This window comes from Mirounga leonina, unplaced genomic scaffold (assembly GCF_011800145.1).
Source record: "Mirounga leonina isolate KUSES-001 unplaced genomic scaffold, KU_Mleo_1.0 Mir_151, whole genome shotgun sequence".
NCBI lineage: Eukaryota > Metazoa > Chordata > Mammalia > Carnivora > Phocidae > Mirounga > Mirounga leonina.
In genome coordinates, this window is record NW_023270377.1 from 36,680,423 (window position 1) to 36,699,833 (window position 19,411).

At 37.1% G+C, this 19,411-nt stretch overlaps 1 protein-coding gene across 3 annotated transcripts in view; it reads right to left on the reverse strand.

The window, feature by feature from the left end:
- MARS2 (methionyl-tRNA synthetase 2, mitochondrial) overlaps positions 1-17,001 on the reverse strand; it is a 29,119-nt gene extending 12,118 nt beyond the window's left edge. For all 3 annotated transcript variants that reach the window (XM_035007454.1, XM_035007453.1, XM_035007456.1), the window contains exon 1: positions 13,670-17,001. In XM_035007454.1, the coding sequence (XP_034863345.1) occupies positions 15,001-16,842 (1,842 nt within the window). In that variant the 5' untranslated portion in view covers positions 16,843-17,001 and the 3' untranslated portion in view covers positions 13,670-15,000. The remainder of the gene's footprint in view (positions 1-13,669) is intronic.
- Between the last annotated feature and the right edge of the window lie 2,410 nt (positions 17,002-19,411).

The following is a 19,411-nucleotide window of genomic DNA, read 5'->3' on the forward strand; positions in this document are numbered from 1 at the left end:
CTTTTTATTCCAAAGCAAGAATAACCCCTTATTTTTATAGCACTTTATAATTTACAAAGACTTCATGTATATTATCTCATTTTGTCCACTCAATATATTTGAGAAATAATCAGGCAACTTTTATAAAAGAAGCGAGGCTTAGAGTAAGAGAACTGCCCCAAATGACATTACTATTAAGTGGCAGAACCCAGACTTTTGATTACTAATAAACTTCACCAGTAAGGAGGCAAATGGTTTCTGGGGAGTAGAGGAGCTGAGAGGGGAGGATCCTTAGAGAACATAATACTTTTTAGAAATAATTTTTGCCCAGTCCAAGAGTTACGGACCATCTTTTGTTGAATCACTAAAATTAAATCTTATACAAATTAAATCTTAGATCAAAATGTCTATTCTAATCCCTTAAGCATCTGAGATTCAGAATCAGAAAATATTTCAATTCTAAAATAACCAAATTATGATAAACATAAAACTGTTCACTCATGCTTTTAGCCAGTAACTGAAGTATGAACAGCTTCCTAACCAAAACAGTGGAAAACAGAATTGCCCTATAATTTTATTTTTTAGATTGTTAATCAAAATTTTCTTTTAAAGTGCTGTGCAATTCAGCATTCTGGGAAATATAAGAAGGAACACAAAGTGAGAAGAAGGGCCTTTTAACTTATCTCTGAAAATTTTAATCCCTCTGATAGCAAAAGATACCCATAAGTGGTGCCATCTACTCTATATTTTGGGAACATGGCCATTTCCACGCGTTTTTGGAAGCATAAAATCCACCAACAAAAACAAGCCTTTGGTTGCTTTTCTTCTTCCTTTCCATTCTTCTTGCTAATAACTGCAATGTAGACATTTATCAGTCTTTGTATAGACCCTCCATGTATTGTTTGCCATTTTGAGAAAGGACTATTCTAGTTTTCTTTTTTTACATCTTAATACAAGGGTCAAACTCATGCCACTCTTTATATTGATAAGATGTGTGATTCTAAGATAAAAGGATCATTATCATAATTGCCTACTAAAGTCTCCTTAGCTCAAAAATTGAAACAGTGCCTAAGGTTAGGTACAGCATGTCATCATTGGAGTAAATTTTCTCAAACACTGTTTTTGGTAACTATCTTTAACTTATACCTTATAAATGTTTCTTTTCTGGTTAGACTATTTTAAACCTTCACAAATTATCCTGAAGTGTAACCCCAAAATTTAAAAACATTTTAACCCTAGAAGCATTTAGGTTTGATACACTATAAAATTATCTATTGTTTTTATGACTTACTCCTGATAATTAACCTATTCTTATAGTTGTTACAAGTTACATTGCAAGTTGTTACATTGTTAGTAGACATGCTCAGAGTCTTGCTAGGTCAGTAGAGTGGCATCTGTGCCCAAATCACAGAAAGCAGAATATATAATCAACCATGCCTCTTTGGAGAAATTTTACCTTTTATATTAGAAGTTTCAGTTCATTTCCCCTAACTATATATAAGTTGCCATTTAAGTTTTTAGAAGAAGTGCTTGAACACTTGGCATTAAACTTCTGTTGTCAGATTCAGGCTGGGCAACTGACTTAGACTTCATGCTATTTCTGAAGTTTTAATCAGCTTTATTAGATAAACTCAGGCTTGATGCATGCATTCCTCTTGAATCACAACATTCAAACACAGATAATTTAAAGCAGAACAAATGATGAGATTTTTAGGCAAAAGGATTTGGCTAAACACTGATGCTCTAAAGTAGGCATTTACTCATTATAAAAACACCTTAGCTGAAATTTTCCTATTCTCAACTATCTTGACCAAAGCAGTATCTTCTAACAATCATTATGTTCAGTGGTGGATCAAATAAAAAAATCATTTGTTGGAACACAATCTGTTCATTGGGTTTTACTTAACAGGATAAAATGTTACTCTAGTAATATGAAAGTTTATTAATAATTCCCTGATTTTCTCTGGATAGTTGCTTTCTCAACCATGGGATCTAATTTATATATAACTAAGTACATAAATCTTCCTTTGAAGCATATCTTTACCAAAGTTCAGGGATGACATAAAGGAAGTATAACCTAATAATTTAGAAATACCATTAGATATGGCCGTTCTCAGATCCTTTGTAGTGAGTCTTTGTTAAAGCCCTAGGATACAGCCTGGTCCCCCAGCAGGTTTTAAGGTAGCCCACTCTTTATAGTGGGAATTTCTTAAAGCACACCTCTCCTCAGAATCCAGGCCCAGTTAATACTATTTTTTAAATTTTTCCCTTAAGTAATTATAAAATAAGAACCATTTAAAATGCATTAAAACCCTAATTTTCTTTAAATCTCTTAATAGGAACCAAGGTTACATTCTGTGAGAATAAGCTTTTCTCAACCTTCGTCTGTAGGTTTGCAACCTCGATATTACTGAAGCCCAAAATTTCATCCTAGAAAAGATTTCAGAGCAGAGGATTCAGTTCTTACTCCACCTTCCTCTACTGATTCTGTTAAGTGAGTCTTAGATAACTATTTTATCCAATAATAGAAAACAACTAGCCCCATGTGTGGTCTGGTAACAAATATGAGGGGTTTGGATGTGCCTAACATAAAATGTTTTTGCTTTTTTAAGGGCATTAAAGAAACCTTAGTAGCCAGAACATTGGAGGTGCAGGATAAAATCATGATTTCCTTTATTAATTCACACACATTTAAGTAACATAGACTTATAATTTGTAACAAAGAGAACAAAGGTTATATCTATAAAACAACAAGTATTTTGAGAAAGTTTGAAAAATGTGGTCATCATCTGGCTATCTTATCAACATGATAACGTCTATATAAGCACTTAAAAACATTTTTGGTGTTTGGATTTTTCAGATTTATTCCAAATGTTTCATATTTGTAGACATAACCATAGCATATACAGAATATACATAGCAACAGGCCATTTACTGAAATATGGCAAATTCAAAAAAACACTTCTTGCTAGAGAGAGAATGTATGTAGAAGATTCTAGTTTCTACATCATTTTGACTTTGCTGTATTTAGGTTTGTGTATATTTATTTCACTTACATTAAATATTTTTTATAAAACAGTTCAAACTCTAGATTTACATTAGAAATTTTGACAGATATTAATATATGTAAAAGATAATTTGTATATATAATATCTGGAAATCTGTCATATTATGACCATTTATTTTATACCAGTTACTATGACCAGAGTAGACACTACTCTTAAATATGCTTAAAGATATCTCTATTTCTGGCCCTCTTTTGTCATTCATACCAAAAGTATAAGGGTTCTTATAGCATCTTAGCAAGTATATAAGTATTCACTGCATATATCATGTCAGATTCAATACATATTTCTTCCTTTAACACTGTGACACTATCATTATTCCTTTTTATCTTTCATTCAGGTCTTAGTTTGTGAGGTTTCTAGGCTTTCAAAATGTTAACTTTGAATAAAACTTAACCCATAACATTATGTTTCATCTTTTAAATACAAAGAAGCTATGACTGTCTGCTCTTTCAGAATTGAAAGTTTTTTATAATTAAAAAATGCAGCACTAGGTAGAACTTTTTAAAATTAAAAAATTGCCATGCCAACTTTTCTTTAAATGCTGTTTAATGTATATCCCAACTTTCTTCTGTAAAAACATTATATTCCTTATATACAAAACTGGATTGATAATAAAACAATTAAAAGTTATATAAATAAGCAACACTTAAATTGACTACATGTAAATTTATTCTAGCATTTATTGAAATTTGATTGCACAGTAGTAGAAAAGAGTCTTATTGTTTCACTTTTTAATTTCATGTATACTACAAAAACTAAAGCTAGTTTGCACTTCTGTTGGAAAAGAGTAAGAATTATATATATTCTTATTATATATATTATAATATTATATATTAAAACCTTCATATGTTAGAAAGATAACCCATTATAACTTAATTTTTTTATCTTGCCTCATAAAGGATAATGAATTATCCACTTATGTATCTACTTTTTGAGTATATTGTCAAAATGTTTCTATGCTAAAATATTTAGGTGGAGGAATAAAATGTAATAGCATGGTCATATTAATTATTCTGGCACATTCTAAGTCCACTCCATCTATTGAGAATATTTTATTTTGCTACCTTTATTCTGAAAGTAACATGCTATGTGTTAAGGTCCAGTATTTTATAATTAGAGCCCTAGTCAAAAATATCATGAAATATTCTATTTAATACTCCACTTGTCTGGCATTTTCATTTTAATCCTGTATTTGTTATTCAGGCTTATTCAGTACATACCAAGGCATTTTTGTTCTAAAACTTTTGTAAATTTCAAGAGTCCAAGAGTAATTGCATTTTCCTTCAAAGAAAGATTTCTATTTGAAGTATTTTTCTTAGCTAATTTATTTTAGGCAATTGTACTCTTTACCAAAACGTACTGATATACTTTCACAGAGCATTAATTCACTTCCATAAAGATTATATTAATATTACTTCATTTTTCTCTCTAGATATAAATTACAGAAAAATGGAGATGGTATGAAAGTCATTAATATAAAACAACAACAAAAAAAAAACCAAAACACTGTTATGCTTAAACTGTGATATCTGGCTCTTATTTTATAGAGAATGTAAGATACCAATAATAGCAAAAACAAATTTAATACCTTAAAGAGATAAATGTTTTAGCTTTTAACTATCAAGGTCCTTTTTGCTACAAATCAGGATATCAAAATGGACAAAGATATAGAGATTAAACCTTCATCCTTAGTCTCACACAGTTCTGAAATGACCAATAATACTATATAAAGGAAATACTTAACACAAAAAGTATTACCAAAAAAGTGTATTTTTTTCCTTTGATGTTTTAGAGAAAACATCTGAAGGATAATAATTTAAAGTATACATCAACAATTTGAGATGGTTTTAATACTTTCAATGTGTTTCTTGATAATCATATTTAGGATCTTTGTTTTTAACATGTCTAACTTTGGTACCAAAGCAAACTATACAGTATATACACTTAAATATTTTTAGCAACACATAAAAGAAACTTTCTAAAATCCTTATTATCTGACCTATTGTGCAAATTATTTTTAAAAGATACCAATACAAGTAAATTTTTCCTATACTATCTAAATGCTGACTATTAAAGTTAACCTTAGGATTATTTTATTCAGGCTATATCCAACTGTTTATGAGAATAGCTTTCAATTAAAATAACACATATAATATCCTAAATGTCTATGCCAAAGGAAAACTGAAAATAAATTCAGCAACAATGTTTTACCAGTTAGATTTTTATGCCTGTGCCCTATGTATCTATCTTTAGAGAATGACTTGTTTAAAACTCTTGAGATCTTGAGTACTTAATCTACCTTCCCTTATGAGTATTTAAAACATCTACCTCTACAGACTTACTAATGATGGGTTTTGATAACTTGGTTGACCTTGGCTAGTCCCCTTCTCACTACTCTTGATGTTAAGCAGTAAGTTTTCGCTATTTTTCCTTTGCTTTTCTGAGATCAGGTTGATTTCCTAATTTTTACACTTAGCTACACACAGTTAGTTATACATTTATATTGGCTTTTGTGCCCCAGAATGGATAGCTCTACTTTTAGATGGTCTCCATAGATTATGGAAAAAGGAAGAAGTCCTATATATTCTCCTTAGGATAGAAAACTAATTTTATGACATCAGTTACATCCAAAAATGTTTTATTTAAAATTTGCTATAAATTAACTATCTTCTAGAGGCTGATTTTTATGTGGGCAACATTTAAATAAAAAATATTTCTAGTTTGAGGATTACTAACTAACAAATTATTTTTTAATGCTAGGTCACACAATGTCACAATGAACGTTAAGATTTTTTCCTTTATATTCAGCAAAAAATACTCCGTCCATATTTTAAATGGTATGAAAATCCAACCATCAGTTTTCATGCAATGAACCATACATATTTTCAATAATTCATTTCAGTGCTTACATTTTTCTTCTATAATACCAAAATAGGCTTCTTACACATTGTTACTTGATTTATTTAATTACATTCCAGTGCTGAGTTATAAAATGAAACTGAACTCAGGAATAAAAGGTTTGCTTTTTAAAAAATGTAGGGAGTTTCCATAAAATAAGTTTTACAGATTTAAATATAAAAAGTTAATGCAGTAAATTCAGGACTAAAGATTCTCTGCTTAATGAAAGCCTTTATAAACTGCTTCAGTAAGTGACTTTCAAAGACAACCTAAAAAATTATATATATATATATTTTTTAAGAGTTTTATAAATGCTATATATTTTTTATAATACACCAGTCTTGATTGTATTAACAAGTCATAATCTACCATGCAAAAAATACTGAAAAAGTACCCATCATGCCTTGCTAACTTGGACTTTGTAACTTGAATTTAAACATAGCTCTGAAGAAGTTATTTAAAACATAGAATAAAGATGTAGGTGTTCTTGGCTTCCAAGTTAGCAAGGACTTTAATACTTTTTTAGACATTTTCATAAAACTACAATTTAAATGATAGCTTAAAGATCCATATAAACATAAGTTTCATCACACTTATTCAAGGTGTAGCATATGTCCAAGATAATAGCTATGTTTCAATAAAAATGTAAAATATGACATTTTGTGCAGTTCATAATAAAATCTCTAATTAGGGGAAGTTAGAACATGTTTTGACTGTCATGTATGAGATAATTTACTAGGAATTATTCAATATGTAGCATTTTAGCTAACAGGGAGGTATTTGCTTTGGTAATAACTGGAGTCAAAGGGTATTTAATCTGGTTTCTGCAGGCTTGTGAGGAAAGACCTAAGAATACAGTAATAAATGTTCAGTAAATTCATAGAACTTAAACTGTTAGTAAATAGATGAGTCTTTTCATAAGTTCACTTGTAGTAAAACTGTATGTATGAAATGAAAAAGTTCTGGTGTTTGTAAGCTCTAATAAAATTCTCTGGCTTGGTTACTATAATAGTCAATTCAAATAAAACTTTTGAATACTGGCATGTTTTCATGTTTAGAGATGAATGTGTATTTACAGTATTAGTAAAATGTATTCATTCAAAAAAGTATTTCAAAATACTTAGATTCATAAATTTATGACAGCATACTTTCATTTAGAGGACTGTTGGATTCAAGAATTTGGAACAGTGTTCTGAAAATAACAAAATAATCTTAAGGAAAAAGAAAAAGAGACTATAGTTATTGAAATATTTAACAATTTACACCAGCACACATAAGCAGGCTTAGGATATAAAGGAAACTACTGAAAGCAAGAGAGAATATATCATACTTCATGATGAAAGCAAGAGAGAAATATATTTCATGATAAAGGTAAGTATTTTTCCTAAGTTTCTGTTTTGGCACTCATCGATTTCATAATCTAGCTATCAAGAATAATTCCTCATCTTGAAACATTCATTGCTTTATTTCAATTAAGGGTTCTTATTTAGACTTTTCATCTTCAGATCTTTGGCTCTGATTATACTCCTTCCTCTTTCCCACAATACAATGCCCTTAGTATACTCAGTGGTTGTATTGGTTGTGGTGTTGATGCTGCAGCTCTGGCATCAAGACAAATCTGAGTCCAGGCTCCTCTGTATAGGTTACAAGCTATAACCTAGCCAAATTACTTAATCTCACTGTGCCCCAACTAAACAGAGAAAGAAAAATACTTCAGAGTTGATGGGGGAAAAAATGAGAGAACACAATCAAGGAACATAGAACCACTGGTTCTCTCCCTTCACCTTTGTTACTGTGAACTAAAAACAAAAAAATGTGGCAAAATTATGACCATGGGATTCTCCCCTTTTAATCCAAAGAGAGGACTTACCGAACAGGTATATTTGCTGACATTTCTATTTAAAAAGCAAGATATTTTCACAGAGGCGTATATGGAAAAAGTCAAAGTTTTAGAGTCATAAAACCTTACCTGCTGTAAAATTTTTATTTTTTTCTACACTTAGCAGTAATGATACACTTGGTAGTGAACATTAAAGACTGAACTACTAATGTCTAGTTTAAGATTTTACTTTCTAATTGCCTAATTTCTCTGAACTCATGAATGGCGACTTCATTTTTTTGCAGACTTGAACATTTGTTATTTTCAATTTTATACTTTTACCTTTTGAGAATATGTTGTTAGATCATACAAGTTCCTAATTGTTATATCCTGTTGGTGCATTATTCCTTTATATTAAGTCTCACTTTATCTTTAGTAATGGTTTTCCCTCTCAATATAGACTGTCTACTATTAATATTACAGTAGCCTAGAGGAGAACATAGGCAGTAACCTCTTTGACATCACCCACAGCAACTTCTTTCAAGATACATCTCCAAAAGCTAGTGAAACAAAAGCAAAAATGAACTTTTGGGACTTCATCAAGATAAAAAGCTTCTGCACAGCAAAGCAAACAGTCAACAAAACAAAGAGGCAACCCACAGAATGGGAGAAGATATTTGCAAATGACACTACAGATAAAGGGCTGGTATCCAAGATCTATAAAGACCTTCTCAAACTCAACACCCAAAAAACAAATAATCAAGTCAAAAAGTGGGCAGAAGATATGAAAAGACACTTCTCTGAAGAAGACATACAAATGGCTAACAGACACATGAAAAAATGTTCATCATCATTAGCCATCAGGGAAATCCAAATCAAAACCACATTGAGATACCACCTTACACCAGTTAGAATGGCAAAAATGGACAGGGAAAGAAACAAATGTTGGAGAGGTTGTGGAGAAAGGGGAGCCCTCTTACACTGCTGGTGGGAATGCAAGTTGGTATAGCCACTTTGGAAAACAGTGTGGAGGTGCCTCAAAAATTTAAAAATAGAGCTACCCTATGACCCAGCAATTGCACTACTGGGTATTTACCCCAAAGACACAGATGTAGTGAAAAGAAGGGCCGTATGCACCCCAATGTTCATAGCAGCAATGTCCGCAATAGCCAAACTATGGAAAGAGCCGAGATGCCCTTCAGCAGATGAATGGATAAAGAAGATGTGGTCCATATATACAATGGAATACTACTCAGCCATCAGAAAGGATGAATACCCAACTTTTACATCAACATGGATGGGACTGGAGGAGATTATGCTAAGTGAAATAAATCAAGCAGAGAAAGTCAATTATTATATGGTTTCACTTATTTGTGGAACATAAGGAACAGCATGGAGAACATTAGGAGAAGGAAGGGAAAAATGGGGGGGGGCGGAATTGGAGGGAGAGATGAACCATGAGAGACTATGGACTCTGAGAAACAAACAGGTTTTTGGGGTGGGGGGCGATTGGTTAGCCCGGTGATGGGCATTAAGGAGGGCACGTACTGCATGGAGCACTGGGTGTTATACGAAAACAATGGATCGTGGATCACCACATCAAAAACCAATGATGTGTTGTATGGTGACTAACATAACATAATAAAATTTAAAAAAAAAAAATTACAGTACCAGCTTTCTCTTGGTTTATTTATATGCCTAGTGTTTCTTCATGTCTCATTTTCTAAGTATATACTTTTTAACTACATATAGCTAACTTTTTAATTTAAGCATGAACATTGCTGTCTTTTGAAAGAAGATTCATCCTATATTTTATTACAATTCTAAAATATTTGTAATTATACTTATTTCTACGTCTTATTATGGGTTTTCTTTTACCATATTTTTCATTTTTCTCCTTCCTGACTTCTGTTGGATTGAGTTTTAACATTTTTCATCTGGCTTGAAAGAAATACATTCTATTTGTATTATTTTAGTGATTTATCCCAAAGTGTGTAACATTCTTATTAACTTTATATCTTTAATATTTATAGCTTTTTAACCAAGAGACTCTTCTACACTAGTTCAAAGGAAGCCAAATTACTGAAACTATCTTATGTTTTCCAAAATGTTATTACACTTTTTAAAATATGTTGAGGAAAAATGTGTAGTTATATTTTTATTGAATGTACTAACAGAAATTCTAATCTTTAACAGTCAACCATAAACTAGTTTTTGAAGGTTCATCTTCATGTTAAATCCCATAAACCAGTGACTGTCAACTAATGAAGGGTACATGCACAAGGCATGGCCTTAGGTATGGTAGCACAGTAAGGACAGTACCATTTTCCCCATACCGTACACTAAGAAAGGTGGCATCATCCATTTCCAGTTATTCCTAGAGCTGTCCCTCCAGCTTACGCAGTGAGTCTTCCAGGCTCTCTGCAGATGTTTCATCCAAAAATCCTTCATAACTTGAAAGCAGAGCTCATCTTTCTTTGGAGCTCTAATTTTCTTCTTGCAGATGGCACCCTTGGTTTCCTGAAACATCCTGACATCTCATACCTTCCTGTTCTTAAGTGAGGAGCTGTGGACTTTAAAATCTATGGTGAGTAATCTATGCCATAAACCAAATGCGGGTGAAATTCAGTTAATAGCCAAGGATGGAACCTCTGTACTTAGTCTCACCTTACTTTGAAGATGCAAGTATGGCTAAAACTCAATAGCTATTCATGAAAAGAGGCACAGTAGACAGTATATTATTTCTAATTGTCGATGCCATAGGAAGATCCTCTTTTTTTTTTTTTTAAGATTTTATTTATTTGACAGAGAGACAGCGAGAGAGGGAACACAAGCAGGGGGAGTGGGAGAGGGAAAAGCAGGCTTCTCGCCGAGCAGGGAGCCCGAGGCGGGGCTCGATCCCAGGACACTGGGATCATGACCTGAGCCAAAGGCAGACACTTAACGACTGAGCCACCCAGGCGCCCCAGGAAGATCCTCTTGTGTAGCTCTTCCCAATTCCCTTTCCTCATCATGAAAATGTAAGTAGAAACTGATTAATGTGATACAATCTTTTTTTAAATATATTATTTTAAGATTTTATTTATTTGACAGAGAGAGAGTGCACAAGCAGGCAGAGGGAGAAGCAGGCTCTCTGCTGAGCAGGGAGCCCGACATAGGGCTTGATCCCAGGGTCCTGGGGTCATGACCTGAGCCGAAGGCAGCCGCTTAACCAACTGAGCCACCCAAGCACCCCAAAGTGATATAATCTTAAGGAAGGTATTTTAAATGTGATCAACTATTCCCTGTTAGATGGTTCTCTTAATTCACAAGATCTGTACTGGGTAACCCAGGACTATCAAAAAACTAAGAGAAAGCAACAATTTCACCTATAAACTGGTTAGTCCCTTCCCCTCAGCTCAAAGTCGTTCTTAGTGATAGAGGAAAGTAGCTTAGGCTGGGTTTCTCTTATCCTCTGTCTCAAAAAAGAGTAAGACATTCCTCTTGGAAGGTTCAGATCCCCACTTATTAATCGTAATTAGCTTGGTTGTTACCGTTTGGCCCTTCCAGCAATATTAACCCCCAAATTTGGTGTGTTCCTATTGATAAAAGTTAACCAATGCTATACAAAGCTCCTTTAAGAGGAAGGGTCAGGACCAGCTAGCTGCTGTGTGGAAATGACATATTTCATACTGTTTTAGTTCTGCAAGGGACTCAAAGGCTTTCTTCTAAAACTGATCCCCCTAACCTGTGCTCTTGGTTACCCCAATCTATGCCCTAGCTCCCTCCAAGCTGTCAGGATTAGTAAACCTTTGCTGCAAAAATAGATACATGGCTGTCAATATGTCTAAACCCTTATAGGTCCACTCATATTATTCACTAAGGCAAAGGAGGAGGGAAAGGACTCACCCAGGTTTACAGTACCCCAGACTTCACCAACAAGAACAGTTGATCTATATCTGGTAGAACTATGAATAGTTGCCTACAGGAGACAATTTTAGATCATCATATAGCAGCTTTATGGACTAAGTATAAGTCAAGAGGCATGGCCTCCCCCATAACTCGGGGTTACACTAATGCAGGCCAACAATGCAACTTACCAGGTGTGGGGCAGTCAGAGATCCAGGAAACCATCCCTACCATAATGCCCGTGGAGGAATCTGCTGAATGCTTGGTACTGCCACCCGCTACCCAAGCTACTTCCCGATTATAAGGATCCTAGTTGGAGGCCCACAGCCTGACTAACCACTGGCTTTACTTCAGTCTTGGAACTTCCCAGATCTAAAGAGCTGTTTCCCAGGCTACCTGGCTGGCTCATTCAGAACATGTGACTCTTGATTTTGGGGTTGTAATTTTGAGCCCCATGTTGGTTGTAAAGATTACTTAAAAATAAAGAGCTATGTCCCAACCACACCTACAACTGTGCAAAAAAAAACGTGTGTCTTACAGCCCACATTCCGGCCTAGGCTTTCATGAGCACTTTGACATCAACTTAATATTCAACTTATCAGGCTTTTCTCAGCCCCTATAGAGGTCATACAGGTTAAGAAAAATAATGAGGCCTACTTCGGAATAACTTTGAGATTTCAATGAAATCAGAGATTGTATCTATTTATTGTTCCTGCCTATTCTTGATCTCCATGGGTCTTCCGACTTCTGAGGTGCCTAATCTGAGTTCACTTGTAGAATGGTTCTCCATATACAGTGATGCCACCTAACATATACATTGACCACAACTTCTAGCATGATTTCACTGATAGGCGTGTAGCCTACTGAGTTGACATATTACTTTAATCTGACATCTTGTGAACACCTGCTCTATCACCTTCTGCAACTCTGCCCCTAAGAATACCCCAAAATGAATATTACGAGCCTCAAGGTTGTAATTTGGGAGAAACCTCCTTTCTGTCAAGGGATCCACAAGATGCCCTCTCTAAAAAGTACATGCCCTCCAGTTTTAAGTTTCACCTGTCCTCCACTTGTCATTCCTAAACTGCTGGATCAAACCAAACACACCAACTAAGAACCCAAAGGCTATCTCCTTTACCTATCTTGCCTCCAACAGAGAATCCAACTGGTTCACCTTCCATATCACCACAGAATAACTTAGGTCCATACTTCTTCACTCAAAAGTATCCTGTCTTCTGTATTAATTATGCCCTCTCTTCTTTGGTTCCTCTGTTTTCTTGTGCCCTTTGGTACCATAAATATTCTGGTAGCCAGTTAAATGCCCACACAAATGACAGACTGCACGAAAGGAACTCCATTAACACCCAGAAAGCTAAGGTCCAATGTACTGACTAGCACTAGGCCATAGGAAAGAACATTCAAGTGGAAGACACTGTCTCTCCTTTCATGATAGGTTCAGTAAGATTGCTGTAAGGGGACTTCAAAGGCAGAGGTTATCATTCCACTGGTTTTCCAAGTCTGTTTTTATTCATTCATATAAACACATCTCATCTCTTTCACCACTCTGCTCCATCCATCCCTAGCAAATATTATACTCCCTCATAGGCCCCAGTAATCAGCCCCACTAATCCCAGCATGTAACTAGAATATGTCATGTTGAAAGCCAAGGATTCCATTATGAAGAACAAGGAGGATCTGAAGGAACATTTGTAGAAATGGTCCTTCCATCTTTAGAATGCCTTCGAGCATTCTTTTCTAAGCAATGTTTCCAAGCAACCAGAAATCTCACCACACTGATTAATAAAAAGAAACTGGAACTGAATAGTAGCACCTAGAATAAATCTGGGGGAACTTTCAGCACAATAGTTTACTTAATAGTGAGCCCTCTCTGCTTGCTACCATGCTTAGAATGGATTTTTCAAGGCAAGTTCTCATTTTAAACTTTGGCCTAGCTGTCCAATCACCTATGAGATATAACGCTGGCTTACTGTGTTGTAGTCATTGTATAAATTGATACCTTAACATCTTCTCTGTGATGTTCTCTTATGGAGCCTTGGAGAGATCCCTAAATCCAGTTTGAGATTCCTGGAGCATTGATCATTTCCTCCCTTCACCATCACCTTCAACAAATTCAACAGAACAGATCTGAATAAGGTACTCACAAACTTTTAAACTTTAATAACTTAAGAAAGCGAAAGAAATAATCAGTAAAAAGTACTTGAAAGTAAATGTATTAACATTTAGAACTATTCACACAATGTCTATATTGTATTATAGATTCTGATTGACCAAAAGAAATCATATAAGGTAAATTACATATGTGGTGACAAAATTATGACCAAGAAATAAAAAGAAAATGTAACTATTTTGAACTGTTTATAGATTTTTAATCATTATCTGTAAACCCAATGTTATTAAAGTTTAAAAATTTTAACATACCAGCTACCTCGAGAGCTTTATAATTTATCACAGATAGTCCAAACAAATGTGATACATTTACTTATTAGCTTACTAAACATTTAATAGAGTAAATGTCCTTTTTCAGCAGTTTGAAAAAAACAGGATTCTGATCTTTTTTTATTACTTTATGTAAAACAGTAGTGGCTACAGTCATCCCTTATTTTAAGAAAAGCAATAAAATTTTTCCTTAAATTTAAATTCTGCATAATTATAAAGCAGAAAACTAATTTATTCTAAATATTCTGAAATGTCAATGTCAATTAAATATGTGAGACTTTAGGGCCATCTACTGGTTGAAGTGTAATGTTACAAAGCACAGCTATTAGACTATTAACTAAAAAAGTAGAGTTATAGTTGTAAGAACTGAAAATATAAACATGGGCAAAAACCATCTAATCTAGGACACTGAAATTTTTAAAGGTTTAATAAAAGAATCTCTTTCTAAGAGGAAGCCTAACATATATAACAAAGTTGGACTATTAAAAGCTGAGGTAGGGGGCCTCCAACCCGCACTCTTCACTAACTTGCCCAGCAGAGGCCAGGCCAATGAAAAGCCTTAAGAGGTAGTCTGGACAAATAACATTAACTGTGGCTTGGAAGGAGGCACAATGAGAAGGAACAGTATCAGCAAAGTTTTCTCTTACCCATCTTTACCCTGAAGATATCTTAAAGACACTGGTGTACAAAGGATAGTGGTTAATGGGCACAGAGAACTGAAGAGTAGGGGGTAGGCACCTGAAAGGCGACAAACCTCTTTTCACAGGGACATTGTTCATGTGCTCATATGATGCAACACTTTAGAAAACATTAGTATAACTTTCCTGAAAATGCAAAATAAGAAGATAACACATTTGCTTTTTTACCACAAGCTGATTAGGAACTAAGTTTCTAGGTCCTGTGGGCTTTTACCAGCCAGGCCCTGGACTGGTCTAGTCTTGGAAACAAGAGCCCAGTTTCAGGTCCCAGCCTCCTCCCTTCAAAAGGACATGGATGTCCATAGAATCGAGGCAAGAAATAGAGCTCTCCAAGGCCCCTCTCTGTGTCAGAGACCCCCAACCTGGATAGCAGCTTATCAGCTAGGTTTGGGGTGACAGGCTGGAGCAAAGTTCCAAAGACTCGCAAACATTCCAAGGCCACGTGAAGCACGGTACCCAGCCAGGGGGCATCCACTGGGCTCTCCCAGTTCAACTTCCATGGTGCATGCCTTTGGACAAAGCCATTAGTTTGCCGGACACAGCTGGACACTGCCTCCAGAGCCTTATAGATCTGAAAGTTATCATAGTGGTCAGCTACCTGCCCGGGCAAAGTGGCCACTGCGTTGACCAAAGCATAGTCCTCTGCTTGAGCACGAACTGATGGCCCCACCAACCCTGGCTCACTGGGAAAGCAGGTAGTGCAGAAAACCGGGTAGGTCCCAGAAGGATTTATTCTTTTGGCAGTGCACCGGTTCAGGAGACCTCCCAAAGCATCTGCCAGCTCAGAATCTAGCAACTTAACCACCTTTTCATCATAGTAATCGCAGTCCCAGTTGGGGACGCCCTGCCGAAGAAGAAAGTATCGGAAGCCATCCACAGTATAGCGATCAAGGCAAGTCCTGGGATCCACCACGTTACCCAAGCTTTTAGACATCTTTTGGCCACAGACCGTCCAGTGAGAGTGGACATAGATGCGGTGTGGTGGGCTCATGCCGGCCCCTAAAAGGAGGGCAGGCCAATAGATAGCATGGAATTTAAGAATGTCCTTGCCTATGATATGAGAGGTGGTTGGCCACCAAGATTTAAACTCAGCATTTGGGTAGCCAATTACAGTAAGGTAGTTGACCAAGGCATCTAGCCATACGTAGATGGTCTGCGAATCGTCCCCGGGCACAGGAATGCCCCAATGCAAGTGGCTGCTCTTTCGAGAGACAGAAAGGTCCGGCAGCTCCTCCTCCAGCCACTCAAGAACTGCGCGATGAAATGGCTCGGGAGTGATTGCCTGAGGGTCACCCCGCAGCCACCGCTGAAGCGGCTCTCGGAACTGAGAAAGCCTGAAAATGTAGTTTTCTTCCTTGGTCCAGGATACGGGGTGTCCACTCTCTAGAGATACAGGACACGAGTCCCCTGACGAACCCGGCTGCCGGGTGACCTTGGCCTCAGGCAGGAAGCACTCTTCGGAGGAGCAATACCAACCTTCATAGAGCCCCTTGTAGAGCAGACCCCGGGCCTTCAGCAGTCCCCAGAAATGCTGCACAGCGATCCGGTGCCGGGCTTCCGTGGTGCGGATGAAGTCAGTGGAGGAGATGCCAGCCTCCCGAAAAAGCTGCTGGAACTGGGCAGACACTCGGTCGCACAGCTCGGTGGGGGCCAGGCCCGCAGCGGCTGCTGCTTGCTGAATCTTCAGGCCATGCTCGTCGGTACCAGTGGAGAATCGCGTGGCGGCAGCGCTGGGAACTTGGAGGCGACGGTGGCGGCACAGGGCGTCTGCCAGTAGCGCCGAGTACAGGTGTCCGATGTGCGGCGCCGCGTTCACGTAGAAAATGGGTGTCGTGAAGAAGGCGCGCGCGCCGCGACCATCGTCGGGGGCACCGAGAGGGCCCGAACTGTAGTGGCGTGGGCTAGAGTACTCCAGGAGCGAGACTCCACTCGCCCCCGGGCGTCCTAGCAGCCGCAGGACAGAAGTTCGCAGCATGATGCCGGCCGGGCCGCAGCTGCGGAGGGGGCGTTCTGGCAGCACGTGTGAGGGGCGCATGCGCAGCCGGGGCGTACCGCCGCTTCCGGCCGGCTGGAAAGCCAATGAGGTGGGGGCCCCTAGCGCCCGCCCTCTGTCGCCCGGCAGCCCCTCCTCCCTGCCCCCGCCCTGGACGTCGTGGTTGTGAAAGTGGGAGCGCGGGAGAAAGATGGCTTAAAGGAACAGGGTTTAGGCGAGCTTATGAAAGCACGTTTTTGTATAACATCTTGAGTGCCCTGCTTTGGTTTTTGTGATTTGGTATTTGTGGATCTGTTTTCCTCGCTAGGCTGACTTGCTTGTGGGCCAAGAAGTTTATATTCAGACATCTTTCAAACCCCAGTCAGTGGCTGGCACATTGCAGGACAACAGAGTATGCACTCTACATACGCCCTGGTCAACGTAGGGATTTGAAATATCATCTAAATTTTACCTCAGAACCTAGCGGACACAATAAATCTGGAAGGAGGAGCGAGAAAAGATGAAAAATAATTACCTAAAGCACTTGAGGGAAGAATAAGAATCAGCAAACTAATGGAAATCTTTAAACACAACTTTTGTTGAATCAACCAAGGAGGTAGATTTGTTATGGGCCAAGTCTTTGCCAAAGATTATTGAGATCCAGAGAGGTGAGATGCAGTCTGTTGTCATTGGCAAGGAAAAATCAACCTTCAACTTTATTTCTCAAAGTAGTTGTTTGTAATTTTCGTTTGAAGTGGCCTTGCAGTTCTTCTACAGCAGTGTTTTTCAAGTTTGCTTTTAGTAATGGAACCCTAGTTCTTTTGGGGTGGATGCCTCCGGAGACCAGAATTGGATTAATATTAATCCTTGCTTTGTGAAACACTCTCATCTTTGGTCTATGATTGGCTTTTTTTTTTTTTTTAAATACTATGTTCACTTAATAATAAAATGCAATACAACACCTGTGAACCCACAACCCAACCTAACAACTAGAAGTGGTTCTCTAACTGTGGTTACAAAAGAGCAGCATTAGCAGCACCTGGGACCTTGTTAGAAATGCATATTATTAGGCCTCACACCGCCCCCCCCCCCACCTACTCTGGAGGTGGAACCCTGCTATCCAGGTTTTAATGAGCTCCCCAGGTGATTCTGATGCACATTCAAGTTTGAGAACCACTTAACTAGAAGATTACCAGTGATTTAGATCTATGTGCTCCTTTTTCTCCTGTCTTGTCTTCCTCCCAGAGGTCATTATTATCCTAAATTCTGTACTTTTGCATTCATGTTATCACATATATAGTATGTCTAAGCAACATATTGTTTACTTTTGCTTGTATTTAAACAGTCTAAGAAAAGATTTCATGCTACATATGGTCTTTCTTCTTCCACTGACTATTTTCACCCAACGTTTTGTTACTAAGATTCATCCATGTTTCTTTCTGTAACTGTAGTTACTTCCTTTTCACTGCTGAATAATAATTTGTGAATGGAGGCACTTGGTAAATTGGATCGGATTTCTATGGTGATTTGGAAAGTAGAGCAATCAAATTCTCTAAACAAGTTACAAGAGGTAACAGCAAATATTCTTTGAGTACTTAGTTGATATGCTCTATTTGATCTATCAGCTTAGGAAAGGAAAGTGAAGAACAGGTAAAACCTAAAACTGGAGGGTATGTACAGCACCCTCCAGAAAAGGAGACAAATCCAGGCTAAATGTCTAAGAAATCAAGTTTTCCAGTAACTTTCCACGACCCCCACCCCACCCCTTTTCCATGTAATCAATTCTTTAGCATAAAAATATGCTAGTTTTTCTCCTGTTTTAAAGAGAAAAAAACTCTAGGTTGCGCCTGGGTGGCTCAGTCGGTTAAACATCTGCCTTCGGCTCAGGTCATGATCCCAGGGTCCTGGAATCGAGCCCCGAATCACATCGGGCTCCCTGCTCAGCGGGGAGCCTGCTCCTCCCTCTCCCTCTGCCTGCCGCTCCCCTTGCATGTGTTCCCTCTCTCTGTCAAAGAAATAAATAAAATCTTTAAAAAAAAAAAAAGAAAGAAAGAAAGAAACTCTCAAACACTACTTCTGCTCCATTACTTTCCTTCCCTTTATAGCAGATTCCTTGAAAGAAATGGCTATTGATGGACATCTGAGGAGTTCAAGTTGTTTGCTCTTAGGAACAGTACTACTATTAACTTTCTTGTATAAATCTCCTGGTACTTACATGCTAAAGTTTCTCTAGGTATATATCTAGGAGTAATATTGCTGGATCATAGAGGATACGAAAGTTCAATTTCACAAGATAATGCTAAGATGTTTTCCAACATGGTTAAACAAATTTACATCCCCATCAGCAACATACCATTGAAGAGGTCTTTCCAATACATGATAGTACCTCCTTAATTTTTGGCCAGTTACATAAGTATAAAATATTATCTCACTTATGTTCATAGAAACATTACACACAATAGCCAAAAGGTAGAAACACTCCAAATGTCTATCATCTGATGAATGGATAAACGAATGTGGTATATCCATACAATACATTATTCAGCCATAAAAAGGAATGAAGCGCTGGTGCGTGCTATCACATAGGTAAACCTTTAAAACATTATGCTCAATAAAAGAAACCAGGAACGCC